This window comes from Rhipicephalus microplus, chromosome 6 (assembly GCF_043290135.1).
Source record: "Rhipicephalus microplus isolate Deutch F79 chromosome 6, USDA_Rmic, whole genome shotgun sequence".
Taxonomy (NCBI): domain Eukaryota; kingdom Metazoa; phylum Arthropoda; class Arachnida; order Ixodida; family Ixodidae; genus Rhipicephalus; species Rhipicephalus microplus.
This window is the reverse complement of record NC_134705.1, coordinates 162,472,242-162,494,346: the sequence shown is the minus strand read 5'-3', so window position 1 is coordinate 162,494,346 and position 22,105 is coordinate 162,472,242. Positions and strand designations below refer to the sequence as shown.

The 22,105-nt window shown below is 44.4% G+C and overlaps 1 protein-coding gene across 3 annotated transcripts in view; it reads right to left on the bottom strand.

The window, feature by feature from the left end:
* Positions 1-6,664: 6,664 nt before the first annotated feature.
* Positions 6,665-22,105, bottom strand: part of spn-E (tudor domain containing 9 protein spindle E) — a 176,914-nt gene continuing 161,473 nt past the window's right edge. For all 3 annotated transcript variants that reach the window (XM_075866907.1, XM_075866908.1, XM_075866909.1), the window contains 4 exons: positions 20,987-21,125; positions 17,984-18,105; positions 9,781-10,005; positions 6,665-7,299 (listed from right to left, as the gene is read on the bottom strand). In XM_075866907.1, the coding sequence (XP_075723022.1) occupies positions 7,119-7,299; positions 9,781-10,005; positions 17,984-18,105; positions 20,987-21,125 (667 nt within the window). In that variant the 3' untranslated portion in view covers positions 6,665-7,118. The remainder of the gene's footprint in view (positions 7,300-9,780; positions 10,006-17,983; positions 18,106-20,986; positions 21,126-22,105) is intronic.

Here is a 22,105-nt window from a genome sequence, read left to right as displayed (position 1 = left end):
CAGCTTAAGTTCTCACTTGGCATTCAATTATCGGTTCCCGAACGTAGAAGTTTTAGCAGCCTACAATTGCTCATTAACTTAGACGAGTAACGCTATAAGAGCGCTAAAACTTGCGTATGCCGCGAAGCCTGTGACTCGAGAATTGTCCTCAGCAGCAGAAATAGAGGAGACACTTTTTTAACAAAAACATAACTTTATTTTCATGCATGCCAAGGTATTCATGCTCTGCCACTAGAGTACACGTGGCTTAATTCTCTGCCCTTTCTTTTCGTCTTCTTTTTGGTTCATGCCTTTTAAAAAAGTGGACACGAGTTAGGCAATAAAATCGCACCACACTTTTGGTCAAGAGAGCACCATGCATGCTTTGGGCAGCCAATTTGTTGTGTCTTGCCACTCCACTTCAGCATCTCTATGGCTGACTTGGCGTGAAGACGTGCTGAGCTCAAGAAAAGAGTGATTTTGTCCTTAAGGTTCAGGATGAGGGTATAAAGGGAATTCGACGGATACAAAAGTCCGCCGAGATCCCACAGCTTGCTTGCCTGGGCTGGGAGATTTCCTGGCACATTTTCTTTCGAGACAAGATGGGCGTTCTTGCACTCATCACAATTATTGCTAAGTATAGGCTTTCTCGCAACGTAACCTGCGACATATTATACAAGGCGGGAGTCACTTCGCTCAGCAGTGTACGATGGATGATCTATCGACACTTCTACAGCATCAGATGGAAGTCTTTTGTTGTATTCTTCGCCATCTTCCCTTTCATGCATCATTTCTTCTACGGACAAAAGAGACTCCACCACTCCGTCCGCCACCTTGCCGCCCTTGGAACTCTTCACCAGGCTACAGAAGCTTAGGCATCTATAAATAAACAATGCATAACTTACCCACAACAGCAGTCAAATGTAGTGAGATATGTAACATGTTTATACGACAGGCAACATTACGTGTGAAAATTGATATTTATATACCTCATGATGACAACGAACTGTGCAGAGGTGGGGTGATTATTGCCACCACCTGCCTGTCACACAATTCCAAAACAGCGCTCAAGGCAGTCTTGGCTTAGGCGAGCAGTCAATGTATTTGAAGTGAACTTCCTCAGTCAGGTACTTCAGGAGGTGCTTCGTACTTTGCAAGGTCACACGCAATCCCACCGTGGTACTTTTGCTTAAAAAGCCAAGCCCTTTTGCATGAGCTTCCCACAAATCAAGGAACTTGAGTGCCTGGTCTAGCACAGCTTTCTTTCGGCTATGAAGTCTGAAACAAAGTGGATGAAGCGTAGAAAAATTGATGCCTGACCAAATTATTGACAGGGCAAATATTTCACTTTTACTGTAAAGCTTCTGCTGGGAACCTGGACATCATAACCTCGATCAATTCCGCCATGAGACCAATGACGAGTCTTGTTGGCCCAACATTTGCGTATCGAGCCTCGATTTGATCTTTGTAGAAATCCATACATCGAGTAACTTGCGGACTGAAAACATGAAATGTCAATTCCACTCGCATTTTCTCGAATCCATTTGGGAAGATATGCGATCGAGTCAGCTTTGGTGATCGAGTCAGCTTTGGTGCCACTTTCAAGGTGGTGGCACTGTTGTCAAGCTTCCACATGGCTGACACATGCTCCCAGTGAGCCTGTAAAATTTGCACGTTGCATCAGGAACTGTTAAGCATTAACATTAGCGTTGAGCAGTACGTATTACGTATACAAATTCCACAGAGTTATCAGAGCAAGCCTACCCATCCGTTGTGGGTGTTGAAGCCGTGCTTCATCATTGTGATTCTCACACATTTTATCAGGTGAGGGAAATCCGAAATAAAGTACGAAAATCTGTGTCGCACGAATGAACGTCTCTGCACTGAATGTCATTTAGGGTGGCGCGTATTCCAAGGATGTTCCATATGAATCTGTTCCAGGGTGCACCGTCACCGCAAATGTAATCCAAGTAGAGGCCGACTTGCTCGCATAGAATTGTTGCCTCTATTAAAATTTTTGTCAGTAGCCTGGCTTTCACATTCCCGCTGGACGAAAATACACCTGAAGAGAAACAGAACATTACAAGATGTTTTGACAAATGTGCTTCGGCAGTACTAGAAATTATTACCAATGATCTGGGTCCATTTCTCCACAAATGGCTGTAACATTATGACCAGCCCATGGTCAGCCTTTTTCTGTCTTTCAGCGGCATCGGTGAACTTGCCAAGGTCTACAAAACCTTCAATATAGGTGGACGACTTCATGTCCAGATGCGCAGAGAGCTTTATCTCGTCTACTATATGCCTCCATGCCTCTTCATTTCGTCCAGGTTTTTAACTTTGGCCTTCAGACAGCTGAGGAGTTTAGTATTAAACCCATAAGAAGCAGTGAATCCCTGTGAACAAAATAACATTAGGAACAGTCACCATATACAGTCACATACCTTGATGTATTTTTGGAGACAAGCACGACTTGGTAGTAAAAGAATTTTGTAGTACAAGTACAAGAAAATCCCAGCGCACCTGCTGCAAACACAGGGAAGTGCGCCGCTCCCTACCCGCGCTGCTGTCAGCAGCGCCCCTTGCGGCATCTGCGCGCCGAGTGACCCCCTCCGACAAGCGAAAACCGCCCGCTCATCACACCTCCCCATTCTAGCCACCCTAACTGCGGCCCTGGCTGTGATTTCGTAACAGTATGCGCCATGTGGTTGAAGTGCGCATTAGGCACAAAATATCAATATAGCATTCAACGTTTAGAAGCGAAGCTTAAGGGTCCCCCCCCTTTTTCGTTTTGCCGAGCACAATAGACCTTTCACATAATTCGCAAGTGAGCTTCTTTGCACTGCATATTGGAACATGAAATGGCGGCACCTATCATGCTTCAAACAGACACGCGGTCTAAGTTGAAGGTGCAGGGGCTAGACTATGAGTATTTATATTAAGAGAGGAGACTCTACATTTTCCATGTCATTGCATAAGCGAACCGCGCTTGAGCAGGCTATCTGCAGTAAATGACAAGCTGCCATTAGTTGTTCAAACTGCATAGTAGGAAAGCTAGCTTTATTGGATGAAATAAACCCTTTTCAAAATTTTAAAGAACAAGGCTTGAACCTATATCTTCCAGCAGTTCTATTGCACTCTACAATGCAACAATATAGTACTGTGCAATGCGAGGTCCAACTCGCAGTCAGTTTGTACTTGTGCATGCTATCCAACAAAGCCTCAGCATCTGTACCGATCATGCCGTTTTCCTTCCATTTTCAGTACTCTGGCATGACTCTCCTCAACATGCAGCCGCGGCCCTCTTAAGTACGCAGACATGACATCCTACAAGCTGAAACGCTTACAACCTCTAGCAGCGTCGAGATGTGTTTGCATCCGACGTTTTCTCGATTTGTCATCACCACGACAGTCCTCGCCGATAGTGAAAATAAACTTTCCTTGTACTGTCTCTTAAAAATGACTAGTTGTTGGCCAAGTTAATCCAAATTACAGCAGGGTTTCATCAATGCAACTTAGCACAATACGTTTTGTATTTCTTTTTTCAGCCAATGAGATATAGGAGCAATGCATTTCTTTACGGCCAATGTGATAGCCTTTCTCACCCAACACTTGACAACAACAATGTGGAAGTGAACTTTTTTGTGGTACTGTATTGCTTCCCTGAATAATTAGAAGATTCGGTGCCTGCCGTAAGCGAGTGGTCTTTACTTTTTTTCTCATCTTTACTTTCTTCACATCTTTATCCCAATTACTTCAATATACTTCAAAGAGTACTATGACCCTATACATTCCCTGGCCTATTTACTCATTCTCATTGACGTTGTGTGGTACTAAGACGTAGCTTTGTATCCCAGTAATAGGTTGAGTAATTCTCCAACGAACCACAAACAACATGGTTAACGCCCAAAGCTGTGAAGATTTTGCAGCAGACGTGCAGAGAAATTGTCAGTGGGAGTGTCATAGCCTCACTCTCAATTCAATCCATAAAATTGAGTGTGACTACGATGTGTAACTAGAGCCTGTTAGCATTGAACACCTTTAGCGCAAGAAACTTGCAAGCGACAAAATGAATACAAAACACATACAGTCCTTTAAAGAAGTTTTTTTACGTTAAAAAATCGTTGAGTACCAACTAGCAGCTCAAATCTCCACTTTACTTAGTTTAGAGGAGACTCAATAAGTGAACAACATTCTTTTCCTTGTGACGCATCGAGCATTATGTTCGCATCAAAAAGGAATATAACTCATCTAGACTAGAGCAGATTCGTTGGTGCAGGAACGGAAAGGCGTGACCATGGAGGAAGAAAAAAAAAGGGAGGGAACACGACGTCGTGCAGCCAGCCTCGACAAGCCAATTTGTTTCGAAGCCAGCGGCGTGGGCCCTACACACGACCTTCTGCGGCGAGATCGCGCGCTCAACGAGACTTGTAGAGACTTCGGGGTTGTGGCACCCGGTAGCTTTTAATCAAGACGGGCTTGTTTGACACAGACCGTCCGACTCGCGCAGGGGATACGAAAACGGAACACCACAGAGAGTACCAAATCCTATCGTGCGCTTCAACGTTTCGATCACGTGTTGGGCCAACGTGGTGGGCTTCACTCGTGCGAGGTAATGCTCCCTTTTGTTTTCTTCTTTCACAAGTGCAACACACTCCCGACTGTGGGCACTTGGGGCTGTCGGGAGCCTACTCCGAACAATACAGTTTCCTTATAGTTTAATTTTTCCTGTTCTCATGAAAGCGATGTCAACGAGATTTAATTGTACCTAGTGCAAGGCCAAGCACGTATTATGCAGATGATGAGCCTGCGCAAATAGTTTAGCACTTCCCAATATTGGATCGAATATTACAGTTCTAAAGTTCACTTAAATTGTAGGAAATTCCGAAATATTCGAAATTAACAAAGTCTGCATTTAACCTCCTGTACATGCAGTTTCACTGCAGTGCAATATCATGGATACACATGTCCAAGAAAAATCCACACTGCAAGGGTAAATGAACAAATTACGCACGCATCGATTCAACATTTCTTAAATAGAAAAAAAAACGCATGTTACACTGGCCTATATGCTTTAAGTATAGTACATTTTAAAGCTCAACATACTTTACAGGTAATCACTTGCATTCTACCGAAAGTTAGATCTAATTTCGTTAGTGCTACTATTCAAGGTTGCTTCTATTTCCTGCGAACCACAAAGAATGACATTTGCATATGCCTTGTTTTAATTAAAAATACATTGCACAGGTTGTCTGGGTCACGAGAAATATGGTAATTTTTCTTTGTAATATGTGAATATAATAATGCATTAAAATTCAATTGGAAATTATTCGACCAAATCACTATTCACTTAAAACGTAAAACTTACTATTTGCACAAGCCTAGTAATAAAATAGACCCGAAAGGAAAGTATTCAGCAGAGCGCTTGCACTGCGGACAAATGCTGTAAGACTTGGCAGAGTCTTTTCGAAGGCTTTGACGCTAAAAAACAAAGATGACAATCCTAAGCCAGAACATTTCGCCCTGGGCCCACGGTTAGACAAAAAAGTACAGCCCCAGACCTTGGTGATAACACTTTATTATGAACAAACGAAAATGCTATCTATTCCCTTGCGAGATTGCAAGATAAATGAAAAATGTATCAGCAAACGAGATGAAGTGTGAATGTCTACATTTGAATGTGACAAATGTTTGGCTAGTGTGATCACAGGCTCGTGACTGTTGAAACGACGATAAAAACTAAAATGCGTCTTAACTATTCGCAGCGTGGTCTTGCATACAAGGACAAAAATAGCACTCATTATGTTAGACAATTAAGAACCAATTACAAAGCACTTGCAATGTTCAGGTACAGCATGCTTTCAAACAAGGAAGTCATATAACGCAATGACAGGACAAGGATGAGGGAGCCAATATCAAGTTCATGTTTAAATAAGCAACAAAGACCTGATGCTGTCAGTTCATATTTTTTCATGGTGAACCTGTTTCAATTTCTCTTAGCTGCTCTACAAGCAAGACAAAGTTGATCTCGTCTTTGATAATATGCATCAATAGTTCGCAACCATCTTGGCTGTCAAATTCCGTAATAAAGGGACGTACCACGTCTCTGAATACCTAAAAATTGTCCCCCCCCCCCACCCTTACACACACGCATACATACACGTGCCTAACATAAGCACAACACAACACACCTGCACGCACAAATGGCAAACTAACAAATGTGATCACAAAATAGGGACATAATCAGCCTGTTCTGGCCATGACATTCTGCAATAACAATAAGGAGGAATAGGTATCTCAGTTTTTGACTGCAACGATACTTGTAATAGAGCACAAAGTTTAGACGAATTGAATATAAAGCGGCACGATTCTTGCCTCTTCCTCTTCAATATAGGTTGATGCGAGGCATTTTTGAAGGAAACTGTCAATCAGTACACATCTACGTTTCAGCGTAATGTTGCGAATGTGGCTCACAGTTGCTCCTAGTGTAACCACAACTGATGACTAATGACCTAAACTGTTGACCCTTACGAGGTATTTTGCATACCTTCAGCCTTTCAGTGGACACTCGGAGATTCAATGTGTGCACCCTGAACACAATCAGAGAGCTGAAGCCAATGACGAAATTTAGAAAAGCACGCGAGGCATGAATAGAAGACTGCCCACTCAACTCGCCTGCCATTCCATACATACCTATTGCACTAAAATGCCGATCCATTTTTGAAAAACCTTACTGTTACGCGAAGCAAAAAGAAAGTGTTCATCATCTCCACAAAGAGCGAGATGCAACCAGCAATGTTTTGCGGAGGCATGTGGTGGTCGCGTTTGCACTGAATGCCGAAGCTACAAATAAGCAACTTGGCGACGCTTCTCGGGCCAATGCGGTGAGCCGAAACTGACCGCCGCGTGCTTGCACACAAAGACAATGGGACCCCACAAAAAGTACACATAGCACTGCAACTCTTTCGACAGGCTTTCTTTTGCTACACTCCGTCATTAAAACAATAACCAATAGTTGTCGAACCAAAGCAAGAAATCCCTCGATACACAAAAAGTAGAAGTGTCATCAGTTCGACTAGTAAGCCCATCCTTAAACCTTAGATGAAGCTTCGAAGGCATCTGGACGTGTCGACACCCTTCTACTTGGAGTTTGAGGGCGCCTGGTTCATCTCTGCAGACTTCTCGTCGCAGAGGTCCAGTACTTGACGCTCCTTATCCATGTGGGTCTTGGTGCGGAGGTGCTGAAGCAGGTCGTATGGATTCAGGGACATCACGTCACACACCGGGCAGCGGATCATCCGCTCCGTCGAGGTGCGACAGCTGTAACAGCAAGGAGAAAAGTTGCCAACCAAGCGATCCATACGAAAGGTTAACCAGCTAGGCCAAAAGGCACGGCGCCGGAGTCTATACAGACCTAGGATCTACATAAAAATCTGCTGTTTTTTAGCTTTTTAATATCTCTATCAGCAATCTAAGAGATGGGTGCTAGCGATGTTATTCAATAGTCGTGTAGCAATGAATCAGTTTAGATGAACAAATTTTACTCTGAGAATTCAAACTTCATTATTCTCACCATCGTAGCGTGAATAATAGAAGATAAAATCAAGGTATCAGTTATCAGTTCCATTTTTAACGCTTCCACAAAAATGACCCACCATGATGCCATGGATATCTAAGTGTATTTATCATATTATGGCCACATTTCAAGCTCAATAGAAACTTCCTGACACTTGCTATGATAAGTCTCTGGCCACATCGGGAGACAATGTACACCACTTCTACCAATTAGGAACTACACTCCAACACTATAACAAAGTTGCATCTTGTAGCAAAATAACTTCATTTATCAAAAAAATTTTTTATGAAAGTATACTTCTCACACTACATCTATTGCAGGACCATTTTTAAATTACTTCATTATAACCAACATTTTGTTATATATGGGTTCGTTATACTGAGGTTCGAGTGTGCACAGTCCCTAGTAAACGCTGTCAATGTATACATCATGGCAACTGGTGTGGAAAGAACACTGTGCCCTCGCCACCCGCATCTCCTTTCTTTGAAAGTTTTTCTACCAACGAAGCATCTCCTCGCGGCAAGCATGGTGATTTCGGCATTTGTGAATGAGTGATTTGCTAGTACGAGAGAAATAGGCTTTCTCTTTGGCGTCCTTTTCGAGAACACCCAAATGATTTTTACAAGCAGCAATTCCATTCATGCTGCGGCAGATATCATTTTTAGCTGTACACTCAAAACTCATTATAACAAAGTTGCATTTTGCAAGAAACTAACTTATCTTCGAAAATTCGTTCTAAAGGTTAATTACCACTCGTCTATTGCAAGACTATTTTTCATTTACTTCACTATAACCGTTATTTCTTTATATCCGTGTTCCTTATATCAAGGTTTGAGACCCAAACCTGGCCTTGCAATTGATGCATCTATTGGTATATACAGTAGACTCTCAGTAAACAGAAATTTGTTAAACGGAACTACTGCTTAAACGGAACTATTGCCTCTGCAATGCTCAGTTTCGGGCTTGTATTCTGCACCAATTTTCAGCTCTCAGGAAACGGAACTCCTGCTAAATGGAACATAATTTTCTGGTCCCTTCTGGTTCAGTTTACTGAAAGTTTACTGTATTGATTTTGATTGAAATAGTCTTGCAATTGATATAGTGTTACGAAGATACCATTATAACAAACATTTTCCAGTAAGATGCAACTTCGTTATAATGAGGTTTGAGTACATATGCTAACAAAACCTGCAAAAAAACTAGTCAAAGCGTCGACACCCTTCCAGGTAGCGTATGCTAGCATACACTTCATTACGATTTCTGCGCACTCGCGGTTCGCCAAATTTTTCTGCCTCATAGCCACGCAAAGCCTCGCCACAAAAACGTTTCACATATGCTACACTGGGTGTAATAAACAGAAGCTTCATGGGGCGAATTTGCAGCACTGAAGCTCGTTACGGAGCTCACAAGAATTCAGGAATCATACAAGAATGCATAAAATGAGAGCATCACGCACAAACTGCTCTGTAAAGTTTTATTAAAGCAAAAAAGGTCAGCTGGAGTATGTCTCTTTTCAGAACTACGAATACATAATTTCTAAGAATTTCTTTACCCACTGTCCAATGTGACACGACAGGTGCTGGTGGCTCTAAAGGGAAAGGAAATGTCTGAAGGAAGCGAAGCGAGAAAATCGCCACTTTGCCGTGCGGTTGCGAGAAAAGTTTGGCCGAGCTGTACACAGCAGTGTCCACTACACGGAGGATGTGTTTCCTCTCCAACCCTCAGAGGCAATTCAAGATTACGTTTTAAAATGTGAACAATTTAGGCGAGAATTGACGTAGACGATGTTAACAACGCAAAAGAATTACACGGTAGACCACACCATGAATTCACTGTAGTTTCTGTCGTCCCGAACTTCTGTTGAAGCATGCCGCACAGGTTCACTGCCACGCTACATGACAGCACTTGGGTTCTGTCACGAGTCTGCAGAATCTCGTTCCACAACGCCGTCACATGATTGCCGAGAGATTGTAGGGGGGGGGGGGGGCGGGGGGGGAGAGAGAGGCCGCAGCATCTTACCCAGCCCCTTAGACAGGTTGGAAGGCACTGGTGCATTCTGGCCTAACGGGCTTAAGCATGCGCAGCAAGGGTGGTCCCACGCACCGAATCGAACTCTGCCATAAGCTGCTTCGTATTTAAAACAGAGGGGTAGCATCTCCCACAATCAAGTCGTGCTTATTTTGAGGCAACAATAATTACGATTGAAACAGAGGCGGGACACCCACTTGCTGGCCTGCACGTGAAGGTCCTGCAGCTTCTTCCGCAGAGCGCGCAGGTTGCCGATCGACAGCTCCAGGCTGACACCGTCTAGCAGAGGCAGCACGTTGTCATCGACTTCCAGCGCGCCCTCCACGACGGCCTGGATTTTCCACTCCTCCCGAAGCTGGTTCCATAGGTGGCGGCGCTGGGCCTGCCGGGGCTGGACCCATTCGCGCTTGCGGGTCATCAGTCTGCGTGTGCAATACAGTAACCTTAAAAGGGGCTCTGCAACACTTTTTCAGCAGGGTCAGAAAACACTGCCGATCGGTAGTAGAGGCTCCCAAGAACGCACGAGACAAATATTGTAGCGCAGCACGTGGCCTGGAATTCACAATAAGTTTTTAAAGTCAGCTAAAAATTGCTTTCTTTTCTCGTGATAAATGATCAAAGTACCTCAAAAAAAAAAAATAAATCGTCAAAGCTGTTATATCATCAGCCATTGATCGATTTGATTTGAACATGGCATGCTCGATTATTACAGGTGTCGCTGCGGGAGGCGGCAACTTGTCCACATGTGAGAGAAATTGGCGTATACAAAAAAAGAAAGAATGAAAAAAGCATTTACGGTCACGAGGTGCTTTTGACACACTTCCTTTGCCTGTGCTATCCCTCCCTGCTTAGCTTGCAGTGCTTTCGTCAAGAGGAGCGAAGAGACAATGCGATTGCAGCATGCTACAAAAGTTCGCAACTCTGCCCATACTGGACGGATTCTAAAACTTTTTGGTGTGGTGAATTCGTAAGATAGTAAGCTTCTTTTGTGAATTCATTTCATGGCTACTTGAAATGGTGTTGCAAGGCCCCTTTAACGTAAAGGCAAATATAACAAAACAATGGCTATAATAACTAGGTGAACAAAAAACAGTCCTGCCATTATTGAAAGGTGAAGAATACACGCTCATAGCAAATTTTCAGATAAATCCATTATCAAATCGTCACTTTCGCACAAAACGTTTATTCCAGCAGAACCGTTAACCCATATATGCCCATACTTAGGAAAATCAACAAAACTAAATCATTTCCCTAAAATCACTGCTTGTATGACCTCAGAAAACTGGATAAAGCTTTTATTAAAAAAAAAATTTTTTTCAAACGATGGTTTCGGAGCCGTCCTGTAAATACGACACCAATGTTTGACACACCGGGAACAAAAGAACATTAGCACCTTTCACTGGCACACGAAAGGTACTGCAGACCCAATATCCGACGAACAATCGACAAAAATATCAGCAGCATCGAGAAAATTTGACTATTTTATTTATATTTTATTTTTCATGATATGGCGCTCAGCTACACACAAGCGAAATAGCCATTTTGTGACTGCAAGCGTGTGGCTATTCGTAGCCCAGCGATCACCTAGACTTGCATGTGACGAGGACAGGGCATCACACCTTAGGTGGCGCTACCTTTTTACAGAAACAGGGGCGAGACGGCCAAAATTGATTTGGGAGCAGTTTTGGGAGAAGCAAAATTTCAATTTTGGAGCAGAAGAACCTTGTTTTGGAGCAGTTAGTGGCATGTATTAGGTCGGTTTCGGAGCTTGAAAGAATACATTCGTAGCAACTTGAGAGGACTAGATCATATTTTATTCGGCTTAAATATACACAACACTCAAACAGCCTTTGGAGGAATCTTTTTTTTTTTTTCAGTAGATTGTCTAAGCATGAACCGACTGCACAAGAACTATTAGTTGCACAGCAGTACGTCTTTGCTCAAAATAAGCGTTACCATTTAGGCGATTACCGATTTGCCTTTTTATTGATCTGCTTTTCGAGCTTCTCCAAAGTGTCCTGTAGTTCATTGTAACCCTTTACGAGGCGAACTTGGCCACTCTCGATTTTGTCAAGGTCTTTATGCTTCATGCCAGAACTAACAAGTGCCTCTGCACTCTTCAGCAGTGCCTTGCTTGTTTTCACTTGATCCTCAAGAAGCTTCTTTTCTGCCAGCCGAGGCTGCTGAGGAAGGCTGTCTTGCTCTGTTGTCTTGCATGTACTAGTGGCTGCCTGTGTGTTCAACCTCAATGCATCTTTAGTGCAAGACTTCTTGACAGCTCTAATTAGGTCGGGATCAAAGGGTACCTGTGTGGCGTCCCCGCCATAACGCCATAAGGCGAGTTTTCACTTGGCGCATGCCAGCTGCGCTTCCGTGAGGCAGACAGAACAGCGCCTTGATGAACTTCGAGAGGAGTGGGTACTTCTGTCCACCTGCAGCAGACTTCAGCAAGAACACCTTTGACCAATAATCATCCACCCTCTCTTCCAAGCTCAGAGGGCCTTGGCGATCCCCGCACCTGAACAGGTGCCACCCATCGATGAGTGACGACAACTGGAGATCAGTGACGACTCCTGGCAGCTGTCCGGCAAGGTATTGCACCGACTGTACTTCCTTATTGATACTTGCATAGTTTAGTGTGAGAAACCTGGCATGCTTGATAACCTTGTTGGCCAAGGGGAGAGTCTTCAGGAGGGCCTTTCCACATGCAAAAAAAAAAAAAGAGCCCCAAGGCGGAATGCCTTTTTTTCAACTGGATCTCAAGCATCCATCCCCTTTTCAGTGTCTGCGCCGAGCTCTGGTTGCGCCTTCCAGAGAGCCGAGTCATCCAAATCGAGCTGCATTAGGTCCTGTGCACTTTTTTCACAGAAAACCTCACCACACAGAACTCGATTAAGGACCCGCTGTACCAATGCCACAAGTTCCTCATGAAGGAAGTGAAAAAGTGGTTCTTGCTTTAAAAACGGCCTTTGGAACCCGGCAAATAGTTCCGCAGTATTCCTCAAGAAAAGAACTTTTGCATACAGTGTTCTGCTGCTGAAAGCTGAAGCAAGGCGTTTATGCTGGGTCTGGGCATCAAATCGCCGGTTTGCAGCAACATCTTTCAGGAAGTAGTGACGAATTGCCGGAAACTGCTCCTGAATATGAGACAGCGAATCTTGCAGTGTCGGCCACCGGTTCGAGACATGGCGAAGAAGCACATGGGGTGCTGTATTCAGAACTTCCTGTTGTTCTTTCAGGACTTCTGCTCGCACAACATGTTTGAAGTAATAATAAACATCTTGCACTAGTTCTTCAGCATCTGAACAAAACACATCAAGTCCCTTGGCAAATGCGTTATGTACTTTGTGTAAGCTACACTCACCAATGTCAAGTAAGTTCGCATTCACCCTTTGCTTCACCTTTGATTTCACATTCTTCATGACGTTGGGACCATCACTAAAGAAGCTGAACAATCCATTTCTAGGCAGCTTGGCCAACGCCTCTTCAATATGATCGACTATAATGTCTCCTGTAGCCCGACCGAGGTTAAACGACATGAGGTGCTTCAACTGTAACTTGTTGCTTACTTTCTGAGAAATACCTGACTTGGATGTTCAATTGCTGCACTCGTTGTTCGGGCTTGGGTGTCTCGTCTATCATCGTTGAATAGAAAACACCTGGCCGACACAGCTCTGTGATGACTTTCGCCTTGAAGTATGGTCCAAGTCCATCAGAGAGGACTAGATGACACATGACAACTTATGTCTGCCACAGCTGAAGTTCTTTGCAACTTCACTGTTGGAGAACATCACTTTGTAGATCTATGTGGCAGTATCCGCCCGAGAATATGATATCCCTCTAGAAGCTACAGACATGGCGAATACTGCCTCAGCTTTGACAACACAACCTTTAAGTGAGATGCAAAAGATGTTCCTTGTGATAAGTCTATCGTGGCTTGCACCATCTTGGGTGCCTTAAAAACACCACTGCCATCTCTGTGCTTTGCCGCCGTTTCGAGATGCTTTTTTTGTTCCAGCATGGCGCTGAACAGCTGCAGTACCATGCATAGCACAAGAAACTGTGGTATTACACAGTATGCACAAAGCTTCAGTGTCCTTGATGCCTTGCTTGCACCAAAGGGCAATGATGTCATTGTTGCAGTCCGCTTCAGTGAGCACTGAGCTGCTGAACTTGGTGGATCGCCTTGTGAATGAGCAAATGAAGTATGTAATACCCGTGCCACACGGGCATAGAAAACGACATTCGGTAGCGAAGGCAATCAGTTTCCGAATGACATTTCCTTCGGCAGCGCTGCTACATGTCCAAGCAAATAACATTTGACTTGATGATGGCGATCGCAGCACCTTCCTTGTGAGCATTGGGTGAGTAGCAATAAAAAAAATAAACAAGCGTTTAAAAGCTTCATACACATCAGATAATAAATAAATGCATAGATAAGCAAATTACGCTACCGTCAGAATTCGTTTGTTACTTTGTTTCTCGAAGTTGCAACCAACCGTGTAGCAACTTAAGCCAAAGCTAATCAGATCTGCAGCGTAAAAACAAAATGGCATCTGTCGCATTTATTTTACAGCGTCTACCAGCTGAAGATAAGTTTTTAAGTACTTGTTCAAGTGATTATTGTAAATAAATTATGCAAAAAGTTTCCTTCCAGTCAAATGAAATGTCATTTTATACAATTACTTCATCAGCTGTTCCGTCGAGAGTACGCAGTACGCGTTTCTTAGTCGAATGAGTTCTGGCGATGGCATTAGTTGATGAATGGCATTTCGTTCATCCATGTGTCACCGCGCGAATGACATTTATTTTGAAGGCATTAGGAAGTAAATGCCATTTCCTCTTCCCGTGTGGTACGGGTATTATAGCTTATTTTGCCTATTAGTATTCACAAATTTAGTGCAGCTGAAATTGCTAGACAACCGTTAATTTAATTTGCCACTATTAATGCAGTATCTTAAAAACTAGTATACTGATATAAGTGAAAATACGCACATTGCATAGCCCAGATGGCAGCTCTACTTCATCCTTCTGTAGTCATACAATACGCGATTCATAAAACACAATAATTCAAAACACGTTAATATGTACTTGCATCATATGTATTATCGGCCGCAAAAGTTCTGCAGCGCGTGGCCGAGTGACGAAAAACTGCATTGCTGTGTCACCGTAACACGGCGGGTGTTATTGGCCGCAGCTTCTGCGATAAGATCCGGCAACGCGCCATTGGTTAAATGCGCTGTCGCTAATCGCCGAGGCCAATAGGCTCAAACCGGCCACATCACAGTAGGTTCTTCATCGCTCGGTCACGTGCTGCAGATTCCGCTAACATTTGCGGCCGACAGCACTAATGGTGAAAACGCAGTCAAGTGTCATGAACTCTTAACGTCCCACACAGAGCCTCACCGCAACCTCGTGCGGTACCGCCTTTAAGAATGTAATGTGGGCGCCAAAAAACCTTACCGCACTTAGATTACTGCGTGAAGCGTAGCGCCATTGTAAGCGTACAGCACACTTTTACAGTGAAATCTTGGTAGAACGAACCCCACATCAATGAATTTTTCAGATTAACAAACTTTTAAAGATTCCCGCACCGACTACCAATAGTGACAATGTAAAATTATTTCACTACTACGTACTTCAGAATATCGAACTTTTCAGATTAGCGAGCGCTAATTTAGTTCCGCCTTATATTAACAACGCCTCAGTACGACGAACTCATGTTCTGAAATCCGTCGCGACCACTGGAGCGGTACACAAGCAGATGACACAGCAAACGGACGCCTAACTTCCCGGAAGAGGCGCGACGGTGCAGAAGGAGAAAAAAACTAAACGACGACTTTCTTTTATTCTTTCCTGTTGAAATGCCGACGCTGCAGGTTTACAAGCACAGAGGCGAGGACAACAGGGGAGGACAAGGTCAGCGAGGCAGAGTGGGAGTTGCGGAGCAGGAAGCATGGGCGCAGCGAGGGAGCAGAAAACGAAACGCAGAAAATGAAACACAGAAAACGAAATTTTCTTTTTTAGCTCTTTCTTTTCTTCAAAAGAGGGGATGACAGCAGAGACGCTTAGAGTTTTTCTGATCTTTGTCACTTCTACAAGCGCTCTAGGAGGCCAACGGGGTATAGATGTTCTCTGCAGAGGCCTTGTTAATCGTGTTCATCTCTTAGGTGATTACTATTGCATCCCCAAAGCAAGTTAGCGTCCGCGCTGCAGTGGTACTATACCATGAGTTCATCTCAGCTAGCTACGAAGAAGCGGAAGCAGTTTTCGCTAAGGAGAATTTGGATGAGCTGGAGGCCTTCACGCTACAAAGTTTGTGCTGCACCCGTTTTCTTAAAACGCAGACTTCTTTAAGTAAACACATTTTTTTTTGGTGTTCACTTGCACATTTGTTTTTTATCGTGAAAAAAAAAAATAGTTCAAGGACCAACCGTTGTAAATGTAAGTCATTTTGGTCGGTGCAAAATAAGCAGTTATGGTTCATTTTTGGGCTTTCACAAAAACATTTCAAAATAACGAAGAAATCGCCACGAAATAACTAACAAATTGCCACGGTCCCCTGAAGTTCTTATACCGAGATTTCCCTGTATTAAGGAGCGATACAAACACTGTTTTGTTTGCAGCCGCCTACCCGTGCAAAACCAGTAGAACATAGCAGAGCTAGACTTGTCAGATACATAAAGCTATTTGTCGCCGCGGTGACGAAACAAGGTACTCGCGTCACCTGCGCAGTGTCGGGAGAACCGATACGTACACTCAAAGCCAACACGCGCGTCGTGTATAGCAACAAGTTCACAAAGACAGCGTTAGACGAGCTTGAGTTGCCGTGTGCACACAACTAGCCAGGAAATATAGTAGCGCGTTTCAGTGAAATGGCTTTGACTGTCCTTCAACTGCAGCAGTTCACAAACTTATCACAGAAAGCCACGCCTCCGTCTGCTCTACTGCTATGCCAAGTAAATTCCGAATCTTGTATATTTTCCATCTCGAAGCGCTCTTCAGTGTCGCTACCACTTGCTATCGGATGGTCGCTCTAGAGAGCCTTAAACACCACTCAGGTAAGCAAACAAATGTTTTGTTGAGCGTACTTCGAGTCGGTACTTACTGCGGCACTGAATTAACTTTGTTCTCGGCGCGGGCCAGAGATGCAATGTCGCACTAGGTGCTTAGTACCTACTACCGTTTAATGCGTAGCTATGCCTCGTTCACGATGCGTATGCTATGATGATAGTTATAGCGCGAGAACAGAACGACACAGAGACAAGAAGGACACGAAGAAGACACTTCTAAGTGTATGCTATGTTTTAATGTGATGTGGCTGGCTGGAAACATTAGTTCTATCCAAATGAAAAATACTCACCTTTACTCATTTTGGCAGAACACAGGCAGCAGCATTGGCACGAAAACCACAGCGACCAGAGGAACACGCTATGCAAAGAATGCGAGAGCGAACAACTTCGCTACGCATGCCACCTGACTCCTCTCGCTGCTTGGGAGCCTTCATGTGTGCCGCGGCCACTCCTTAAGGTGCTGCCGCCTTTTGCACAGTTTTCTCCGCCACTGTAGTGCCTGCAGCGTCTTTGGTTAGCTGTGGGGCTCACGTGCCAATTTTTCCGGCCAGGTATGCCTGGATGTTGCTTTTATCAGTGCAACAACCATCGGCGCTAAGCTAGTGAGTCACTTCCCGCAGCCACGAAACCGGTTTACAGCGCGACAGCAGGGCCAGAACACGCATCCTAGCAAGAAGCAAGAAGTTCGCGGGGCAGCAGCGCATTTTCATCCCTGACCTTTGTCGCGTTCTTTCCCGTCTAAAACTCGCGCCATTAGAATTCTGGCTTTTGAGGCTGTTTTGGCACAGTTTGCTGCAATTTTCTCAATTTTCCTGCTTTGGGAGCAGATGGGCGCAGGAAAATGAAATCGTGTTAAAAATGCGTAAAATGCGCAGCTGTCTCAGCCCCGCAGAAAAAACATTAGAGTTACACTAAAGAGTTTCAGCATCCTACATGCAGGACACTGGGCATATATGGGTTAGTATGCGCGTTTTTCAGCAGTGTTGTTCTGCAGCACTGATTAACACTTGGAGATTTTTAAAAGCACAGATATACCCAAATACGGGAGGATGACCGCCACCATAGCTCAACTGGTCGAACATTGGACACGTTATTTGAAGGTTGCAGGTTCGGTCCCTGTCAGTTGCAGGTGATCTCTTCATCCATTTTTTTTTTTCTTTACATTTATATCACAATCACCAAAATGTAACATTCCCTATAATTTCCTAGGAAAACGAGCCCTCATAATTCTCCTCAAGTCTTTTTAACTATGGCTACCAAGCCACTGTTGACGTGACAAGGTAGACGCACCAGACGCACGCCAGGAGACACACTGACGTCTACTCACTCGAGCAGGTAACGCCGTGCTTTGTCCTGGCAAAGCGCAAGACCGGCCCCATCCCAGCTGATGACGGACATGCCGGGTTCGCAGTGCAGAATAAGGTTGATCATCATGCGGACTTTGTTGACCTGTGACAAACCAGACAAGACAAGCCGATTGTGCCATGCGCTCTCCGAAATGAGGTTTCGCTCCACTGCCGTTGTTCGGCACAATGAAAAATTGGGTGAGTAGATATAATATAGTGATGCAAAAATATGCCGAAATAGCGGTGCAGAATGAAAAACACACACACACACACACACAACAAAGAATAATGATGAAGGAAAACACTTGTTTAGAAAAACGGTCCATCCATATAAACCAGACGTGTCAAGAAAAAAGAAAACATGGAGGGCATTCGAGCTTTGCCTTCAAGAGTACAATGCAAAACCTAACCAGGCCTCGGTGCATGTTTCAAGTGCCCACAAGGCAGGGGTCTAAAACTCGCAACGACTACCGGCCACACTCCCTAAATTTAGTCCAGCAAAGGGGAGGGACTGCAGTGAATATAAGGGAAGCTAGGTGGGCGGCTGGGAGTGGGGAGGTTATACGAGAGAGCTTGGACAAGCAAGTTGCCATTTGAAATAAGGTTTTTCTCATATTTCATATACGAGTAATTTCTAGAGGGCATTTGGTGCCAGGTTTGGAGAAGCATATCAATATTGATCCACACCATGACTTAAATCTGAGCACTGATCCTGAAGCATGAAAATTTGGTTCCTTGGTGAAGTTTCAACACAATGAAACAAATACTTAGTAGGACAATAAAGGACCCAAGACACCAAATTTGGAAGCTCGAGATGCTTGTGCAGCTTGACAGTCCTGCATGCGGGGTCATTTCCGACCTATCATTAGTGATGACGGTTACCTATAAGATTTTATTTTGGTTTTAAATAAGGTTGCATGCCCATCTGGTGAAATCGGCATTTTCTGTGGTCAGACGTGGAGAAGGGCCCCCTCGTGGCATTGCAGAGGTAAAGGAAGTATTGTCGGCATCGGAGATCCTTTGCAAGGGTGCGCACAATAACCTCTACCTGATAGCCAGCAAGGACGATTGTTCGCCAGCCCTCTTGCTCGGTTTTTAGCTGCTCTCAAGGTGGTTTTCTCTGCTTATGTTTTGAATGCTTTTCCTTTAGATACAAAGCAGCTATTTGACTAGCCTTTGTAACGCTGTCCATCCGTGTCATCGTGCCAATGCGCCACACCGCCCCCACCCCTCCCCACCGAAGTTGTTGAAACGATGCCAAGTGGATGAAGTCTCAGCTGCGCATTGACGCCATTCTCTCCCTCACCCACTGCAGCTGCCGGCTCCTCCCAACACAACTAGGCGGTGCTGTTCCTCCGCCGCTAGCAACACACTTCTCTCTCGCTTCACCCTCTCTACCACACGCAACGCTCGACCGCACGTCGAGTGGAAACACTCTTTCGGCTCGTTTATCTGCCATAAAATACACGAAACCCGACCCTCCTCCCCTGTCTTTGCACTTCGAAGAAACGTTTACTCGAGTAAAGGCTACACAGAGTTCTGCTTCAAGCCATTTTTCGAGCACCTGCGTCGACGGGTTAACGGCATGTGCACCGCTGCTGCTTCGCATTCCATCATTGTTTCCTTGAAGGAGATGGTCCATAAAATTTTTTTTTTTCCTGAGGGGGACACGCTCAAAGTACACACATCGCTTCTATCTTCACCACCCGTGCATCCCCCTATTTGAAAACAGGGTGTCAGTGTTCAGCCACATCTAAGCCTGAGCACACGTAGCCTCGTGCGCTGCCCCATGGCGAGGCGCCAGTTTCTAATGGCATTTAGGCGGGCGTTGAAAACTGATGCAAAATCATTCAGAATCGACCATGCTTGCTGTAATTATACGATAGATTAGAGCATTTACTGTTCAATTTCGGCTTTACCAACACAAAGCTACAAATTACTGTAAAAAAGGTCGCAAACAAAACTTTTGCTGTCAGGGGTGCTTTCAAGAGAACAACCATTCTTCACATACTAGTAAATTATTATTTCAGAATAACGAAAACAACACTACTAACTTTGCAAGAAAATGCATGTGGCAACGCCACCTTCTAGTTACCACACCAAATGACGTAACTACGAAGGTTTTGACGGTATCTACTGGGTCCCACGTAGTCCATAACTGCTGAAAAAGAAGTGCACTATCCCCTGAGAAGGCCACAAACTCAACATTACCAACTCTGGGGAAACTTGTCGGGGCCAATAGCTCAAAAATATGAAACATACACTTACAAACCCGTGTCGTCAGGTGCGGAAGTTTTGGCACGAAATTTAAAAATCAAATTTTGACCTCGCTTTACTCTTCGATTGCTGAACATATGATAGCAAACTTAATGGCATTAATGTTCTCAGAGTACAATTTCTGAATCTAAACCAATTCAGTGCCTCGCTTTAGTGTTCTAAGACCGGTCATGTCAGCGTAGCTTACCCGCAAAAAGCATTATTGATCAAGAAAGGCGAGAAAATAATTCGAGAACCATTTAGCAATGTATTGTCACGGGGTCGTGACGTGGCCGAAGACAGGAGACTTCTTGTTGGGATTTAACTGTTTATTTGGGACGATAAAAAAAACTTGGGAAATGGAACGTGGCATTATTCATTTAGCGAGCAGCAAATTTCGTTAGGCTTGCACGCACAGGTACTGATAACATATTGCATTTGCTCAAATAAAATGCTCTTGCTTTTTTTTAACCAAATTTTTACTTTTCTTGCTGCAAGCAATGAAACAGTCACCCCTCGCGTTACAATTGAATAAATACGGTACTAGAACATCGTCTTCCACTACAATAACACAAAAACGACTGAAAAAAAAATGCAGGAAAGCCAAGCTAACAAGTAAACTAACTCCTTTTTTTATGTTAATCCCCCTAATATAAACATGACTGAACCTTCATCACTTCAAATCGCAAGAATGCACTGATGCTAACAAATTCGCACGCAAGACACACCATGAAAAGGTCCTCGTTGGTGAAGTTGATGTCAAAGGACACCTCGAGGTCATGCTCCGGGTAGAGTGGCAGGTTCGACCTCTGCTCATAACCGAGGCCGCAAAGTGCACCGATGTACTCTGACCTCTCTGCGTTCACCCTGGACAAAGCAAGAAATATGCGAACGCAAAAATTAAAACATCCCACCCACGATGGAAAACACGTCCCGAGAGGAAATCGACCAAAGTCGAACGTTAGAGAAGTTCAAACGTTTACTGATTTGAGACATAAAACTGCATCAACACATAGAAGCTAAATGAAAATTATAATCGGGAACAAATGCACCAACCAGGAGAAATATCCCAGGAACAAACTAAACGTTGGCCAACTTGTCCCATCATACTAAACTAAGTATATATTCAAATATTTGTTATAAAGGTCTGGTAAAAGCACTGTTATACAGTCGAGCCCACATATAACGGCCCCACTTGGAACGACCTTTTGCTTAAAACAAACAATATCTGTGTGACCGTGAAAATATACATCAATTCAATGGCACAAAATCGCACTTACATCGAACGTCTCCGAGCGCCACCGACCGGTTACAGCGAACGGAGCCAGCGGTCTGTCGACTTCCCGGGAAACTACTTTCGACCACCGATCAAGCATCGGCGAGGTGCTCATACATACGCCGACCCTGCCTCCGCGGCCCCCTAGTTGCCGCTCTCCCCGACCGCTTTTTGTTACGCACCCTTCCATGCTTTGTCCCCTTGCTATTCTGAGCACCCCGCATCGCCAGGGAGGCACGTGTCTTCACACTGCCACTGACCTTTCAAAGACCAGTCGGCCATCTCCTCCGTTTTTGATCGCTGGCACTGTCATTGGCTTCACCAACCTGGAGTGACCGGACCATTTGTCAACATTGTTGCCAGCGACTGTATCCGATCGTCTGCGTCTAGTGCACGCGCGCGTACGCTACCCCACGGACTCTGATAATTCACAATTCGTTTTGTGTTTAGAACCTGTTCTCGCTCACTTCGCACTCGGCTCAGCATGCCTTCCGCACGCATGCGGAATCATGAAAACGGCAGGTAATTTGCGCGAAACGAATTGCGAAATATCTAAGTCGGTAAGGTCACG